The 6,489-nt window shown below is 42.1% G+C and overlaps 1 protein-coding gene across 1 annotated transcript; it reads left to right on the top strand.

The window, feature by feature from the left end:
- The first annotated feature begins 2,153 nt into the window (after nucleotides 1-2,153).
- Nucleotides 2,154-6,139, top strand: LOC121607380 (keratin, type I cytoskeletal 13-like). The gene is made up of 7 exons (XM_041938125.1): nucleotides 2,154-2,579; nucleotides 4,203-4,285; nucleotides 4,429-4,585; nucleotides 4,658-4,819; nucleotides 5,163-5,288; nucleotides 5,465-5,685; nucleotides 6,049-6,139. The coding sequence occupies exons 1-7, from the start codon at nucleotides 2,169-2,171 to the stop codon at nucleotides 6,137-6,139; spliced, it is 1,251 nt and encodes a 416-aa protein (XP_041794059.1). The 5' UTR covers nucleotides 2,154-2,168.
- Nucleotides 6,140-6,489: the final 350 nt, after the last annotated feature.

The raw sequence follows: 6,489 nt of genomic DNA, 5'->3' as shown, positions 1-6,489 counted from the left end.
GCCTCCCTCTGCTCAGCCTGCAATAGAGAGAGACAGAAAACAGAGGAGGGGGAGGGGCACAGGCAGGGCGAGAGACCTACAAACACCACAAAATAACCACAAGAATCGAGACCACAACAGTCAGTTATACAAAAGTGAACAACCCTTGTCTAGTCAGAGGTTCTCTGAGCTTTTTTTCTGGGTCATCCTAAATTTACAGCTCTACAGAGGGAGACAAACTGATGACAGAGCAGGAAGTCAGGAATTCCCTACATTCCGGCAAAGCACCAGACCCAGATGGGCTGGGCTGTGAATTTTATAATGAATTTGAATTCTTACTAATACAACCTTTGCGTAATGTGTTTCATGACTCGTTGAAGAATGGCTTCGTTCCCAGATCATTAACAGAGGCCAATATCAGCCTTATCCTTAAAAAGGGGTCAAGTGGCCCTATCTCTTCTCCACTCTGGAGATACTGGGTTTAGGGGAGGCTTGTGAAGCTACTATATAATAATCCGTTATTTGCTGTGTTAACAAATGGCAAAAGATCATCATATTTTCACCTGGGCTGGGGTACGAGACAGGGGTGCCCTTTGTCCCCATTATTATTTGCAATTGCTATCGAGCCTTTGGCGGAGGCTATTAGACACACCCCTTCTATGACAGGTATCTCAGCTGGTGGTAGGATTCATAAAATTTCCTTACATGCTATAAACTATTGTTTCTTGTTTCTTTTTTAGAAATCTCCAGATACAAAGTTTTTTAAATAGCCGAAAAGACACTGGCCTTTGTCATAAGCTTTCTCCACTGGAGAATATAGTTTCTGTTGGAAGGAAGAAAGGCATTTTAGGGCTTGGGTATAGAGCACTTTCTAAATATGACAAAAGCAAACCTGCATTCATGCCCACTAATTGGAATAATGACCCGAATATGGACATTGATAAAGCAACCTGTTTACTAATATGGAAATCGGCAAATACCATTTCAGTTTGTAATAAGATGAAGGAAACTCAGTTTAGACTACTACATCATCTGCAGATTACTCCCCATATTAGACATAAAATAGATCATAATAAATCTGAACGATGAAATGTAATGTTGAGATTAGGGGTTTTATTCACTGTGATTAGACTTGTAAATATATATCTGATTATTGGGGAAACATGGTGGATAGATTATGCCTAATTCTTAACATTAAACTGAACAAGGATCCTGTGTGTTTACTGATTGGGCTGACAGACACGCGACTGAAAAAGTACACATTCCAGGAGACTTCTGTGTGTCCTTAGTTTCTGCACGAGAAAAAATATACTGCTGGAATGGATAGATTGTAAACCTCCAACAATAGCTGGGTGGCATAAGGTTATTTTTGATAAAATACCTACAAAATATCTGACATACAGGTCTAAGTGTATGATGTTCAAAAGTGTATTTTATAAGATCTGGTCCCCGTTCTTAGAACATATTGGTACAAGACTGGCGGCCATTGTAGTGAAGGGTCTGGTGGATTACGAGTAGAAATACATAACTGATTTGCTGTGGTGTTGCACAGATTATAACATATATAAGTGTTAGCGATGCTGTACTGTAAAGGAATGCAAGACTCAGATGTTGTCCCTGATTTCTTTTTTCCTCCTTTTGTTTTTGCTACTGTTTAATTTGTTGGACTTTTGTCGTGTTTTGTTTGTTTTCAGCTTTGTGACACTGAGTTTTTAGTTTTGAAATAGCTTCTTCAGCTGAAGCACCAGAATGTTAAGAACCTGTAAAAGAAGAGATTTTATCCTTCAGCTTTTTAAACCTCCTGAAATTCCTGATGTCCTTGAATGTCTCTGAGAGCTGTGAGGCATTTCAGGTCTGACTGGATGTCTGGTCCTCGGGGCTCTGTGGGGACTGACAGGACCGGACCATCAGGTGAAAGAGGCTGTACAAACTGCCTACGGGCCCTTCTGAAACGTGTCCTGGGGGCCCCGGAGAAAGTGCTGAGACTTTCTCTGTCAGCTGTAAACCCACCAGACCTGCAGGACCTCAAGCTGCTCAGCAGGCCCCAGGGCCATACTGGGACTCTCAACCTGACACAACCTGAATGACCACCTCCTCTCCCCCAGCTTCATTTTGAGGTATAAAAGGAGGAGACGTCCCAGCAGTTCTTCAGTCTTCTCTCAGAGCTAAAGACCAGCCGACCCTCAGCAATGACCTCCTTCTCCAGCCGCAGCAGCTACACCTCCTCCCCCATGAGGAGCTCCATCATGATGGGCCCCTCCACGTTCTCGTCCTCCCGCCGAGTCAGCAGCATGGGTGCTGGCAGTGTGTACGGAGGAGCCGGAGGGTCTGGAGTCCGCGTCTCCAAGGCCTCCTTCTCCAGTGCCGGAGCCGCCGACGGCTTCAACCTGGCCGACGCCATCGACGTCTCTGCCAGCGAGAAGATCACCATGCAGAACCTCAACGACCGCCTGGCCACCTACCTGGACAAGGTGCGCAGCCTGGAGAAGGCCAACAGCGACCTGGAGCTCAAGATCAGACAGTTCCTGGAGAGCAGGGCCCTTCCGGAGGCTCACAACTTCACTGCCTTCAACATCCGCATCAAAGACATACAGGACCAGGTGAGACAGAAAACCCGCAGTTTGAGCAGAAAAGATCAAGGCAGATAACTTCTCCCTGAATTTAGTCTTTCAGGCAGCACAGCTTAGGTGGCAGGCCTCAGGATGTTCCACCAGCCAAGATCAGAGGACAGAGTTAGAGACAGGGTCACAACTTAGTGTTTCTAAGAAACTGGGTTATTTCGACTTTGGTTTAAAAACTGGAAAAATAAAAATAAAAATCATCAAATCATCTGACCCAAAAAGGAGAGACAACTAAAATTATATCATGCATCATATATTAACATATAGTCCATCCTTTTTCAAGCATTAAAGAGATGAAGAAATTAAGTGAAAATTGAATATACTTTTTCAAACTTTGAGGACACCACTGTCACTCTTCTAAAAAATGTTGAATTCGTGGTGGACACTGGCAGAAACCTGAGCAAAAAGACTTTAGAGGTCAGTAATAGAGAAATATTACTGATTAAAAGGACATTGAAAATGAAACCATTAATTAAGGTCGAGTAAATGTATTGAGGTGATAACAGGAGGCATAAACAGGTGAACATGAGGAAACATCAGACAGCTGAATGAGGAACAGGCGACTGTTAAAATGGAAATATATTCACATCTTCAGCAAATATGTGTTGTTTGTAGTAAAGATTTCATGAACTGAAAACATATTTCAACATGGGTTTCTGAATTTTTTTTTTTTTTTTTTTACTTTTTTTTAAAGTTATTTATTATTCCACATTTTAGAATGTCAGGTAAGTTTAAATGTAGTTTTAAGTCTGTAGATTTATTTTAGTTTTTAGGCTATCTGACTTATAAGTTTTCATTTTTAAGCTTTCAATATTTTAAGATTTAAAACTTTAACAGCTTTAATTTTAACACATATGTTTTAAGTTTCTAAAGTTCAGGGTTTTTTGTTTTCAGGTTTTCAAAGGTTTAGATTTATAAAACTTTTTGCAATACAAAGTGATTACACATGCACTTTGCCTCATATCCTTAAATATTGCACCTTTAACTTTTTCAGAAATGCTGTGTTTTTTCACGATATTTTATTTGTTTTTATTGAATACATTTTCAGGTTTTGCTGTTTGTGAGGTTTTACGTTTAATAACTTTAAGGATTTTTTTAGGCTGTAGTAGTTTTAGTTCTTTGGTCTTTAGTTTTATGTTTTTCAAAATTCGTCTTGTAGTTTAATGTCCGGAGGTACCCTGATCCACCTCTGCATATAAACTGTGCTTTGTGGTATAAGATAGAAATTATGAGGAAATAAATTAACAATTTGTTGACAGTTTTAAAAACTTGATGCCATCTGTAAATTAAGGGCAAAATTTTCTAAATGTATTTATTAATGACTCAAAAAGTAGTTAAACTATAGTAGTTCAACCTGATGAAGCATATTCAGATAATACGGCAGATATTATCCAAATCTGAATATAAAACAGAACAATGAAGACATGAAGGAATCATTCAATCGTTAAAAAATGGGACTAAATGTGCTGCTTTGAAGCCGCCTGGTGGCCACAGAGCTCCACTGTCTTTGTTTGACATTTTTAAGAAACGTAGCTCAATCTTTTGAAGCTTTCAGCTAATCTGTCAGTTGTTCACACGGTTTTTCTCTTCCTTCCTGCTCAGATCACCGCCGCTGCTCGTGGAAACGGCGCCCTCTTCCTCGCCATTGACAACGCAAAGCTGGCCACCGATGACTTCAAACTCAAGTGAGTGTGAGACTTTGTGTCCTTCAATGACGAAACAAGACACAAAATGATCTGATTACATCTGTCTTTCTGTCAGCATGTTCTTCTCAACCACTTCACCTCAATTCAGCTCAATTTCCTGAACTTATTTTGGTGTTTTTCAGGTTTGAGAATGAGCAGGCCATGCGTCAGTCGGTGGAGGCCGACATCGCCGGGCTGAAGGGGGTCATGGACCAGCTGACACTGAACCGGGCCGACCTGGAGATCCAGTTGGAGGGTCTGAAGGAGGAGCTGATCCTGCTCAAGAGGAACCATGAGGAGGTGAGACCAACAACAACAAGACAGAAGAAGAAATGATAAAAAGACAGAAGTGTAACCAGGTTCTCCCCGCAGGACCTGCTGGCTCTGAGGGCCCGGGTGGGAGGTCAGGTGAACGTGGAGGTGGACGCTGCTCCTCAGCAGGACCTGTCCGCCATCCTGGCTGGAGTCAGAGAACACTACGAGACTGTGGCCACAAAGAACCGCAGAGACCTGGAGGCGTGGTTCCAGGCTAAGGTAAGACCACAAAGTCCTGTTTTCTGCTCTGAACATGGTGATTGCTGCCCCCTACTGTCCAAAACCTGCTCCTACTGCAGCTGCACTAAAGCTGCTTTGTGGTGCTTTTACTTTTAGCAGTTTTTTGGGGTTTTTTGTTAGTTAAAAAAAGTCATTTTACAAAATTAATTAGATTATCTATCTATCTATCTATCTATCTATCTATCTATCTATCTATCTATCTATCTATCTATCTATCTATCTATCTATCTACCTACCTACCTACCTACCTACCTACCTACCAGGCTGCTGTCTGGTGTCCTGATATTTGATCAATAACATTATTGATACTTACGCTCCACAGACGGCCGAGCTGAACAAAGACGTCGCTGTGAGCACTGAGACCCTGCAGACGTCTCGCTCTGAGATCAGTGAGATCAGACGAACTCTTCAGACTCTGGAGATCAAACTGCAGGCTCAGCTCAGCAAGGTGACGAAACTCTCCAGTAAATACATACATATACATATTCATCCATTTCTCTGTTTTTCTGGCAGAATTGAGCTTCCATATGACTATGACATGTTTGTTTTTGTTTTCTTTATTGTATTAAAGTGTTTGACTGTACACTAACTGTTGAACACATCCTCCCTCTTCCTCCTGAACAGAAAGGAGCTCTGGAGATGACTCTGGCTGAGACCAGCAGCCGCTATGCCAACATGCTGGCAGGTTACCAGAGCCAGGTGGTGGCTCTGGAGGATCAGCTGGCCCAGCTGAGGAGCAACCTGGAGGCCCAGAGGGTCCAGTTCGCCGAATTGCTGGACATCAAGACCAGACTGGAGCTGGAGATCGCCGAGTACAGGAAGCTGCTGGACGGAGACGCAGATAGGTGAGTGGAGGAAACAGGTCCATGACTCCTTCATGCACATTGTTTAAAAAGGACGAACACAAATCACCTCTGACCCAGTTTAATCAAATTATTTTGTCACAATGAAGAAAAAGCATCCTTCATGTTTGTAAAGTATGTACTTCTCATGAGATCAGCCTCTATAAGTTTGAGCTACATTAAGAGGAAACTTAAATATTTCATGATGTGAAAGTACTTTTATCTCTTTTTTTGAATGTTACTCATCTTGTTTATCTTAATAATAATAAAATAATCATAATAAAAAACATCAATTTAAGTCTCATCAGACAAAGAAATAAATAATAAAGCCAAAATAAACATCTCTGTCCTGCGTTTCTGCCATAGATCCATCACCACCACCAAGACCACCCGGGTGGTGACCATCACGCAGGAGGTGGACGCCTTGGGAAACGTGGTGACCCGTAAGGACAATTAGACCAGCGTAAAACCAGAAACACTTCCAACCAATCAGATGCTGTAAAGTGTAACCTGAGTCTGTTCTTCAATAAAAACCCAGTCGAACATCACTTCTGCGTTCACGTGCTTTTATTTCACACTGACTCATCACTGACTGACCTGGATGAGACAATGTGGGGCCCTGCAGTCTCAGTGTGGCCCCGTCCCCTCTTAAGGCATCAGTTCTTATAGACATAACTGAATAACAAACCAATCACAGGCCTCTGTGGAGATCAGAGTCACCAGCACAACATTTACTCCGCTGTTACTCAGAGGATCTGACCAGAAAGCCTGACTGCTCAGAGGGAAAACAAACCATTGCTCATTTCT

The sequence above is a fragment of the Chelmon rostratus genome, chromosome 6 (assembly GCF_017976325.1).
Source record: "Chelmon rostratus isolate fCheRos1 chromosome 6, fCheRos1.pri, whole genome shotgun sequence".
Classification (NCBI taxonomy): domain Eukaryota; kingdom Metazoa; phylum Chordata; class Actinopteri; order Chaetodontiformes; family Chaetodontidae; genus Chelmon; species Chelmon rostratus.
Note: the sequence above shows the minus strand (reverse complement) of the source record. Positions and strands in the feature narration are given on the sequence as shown.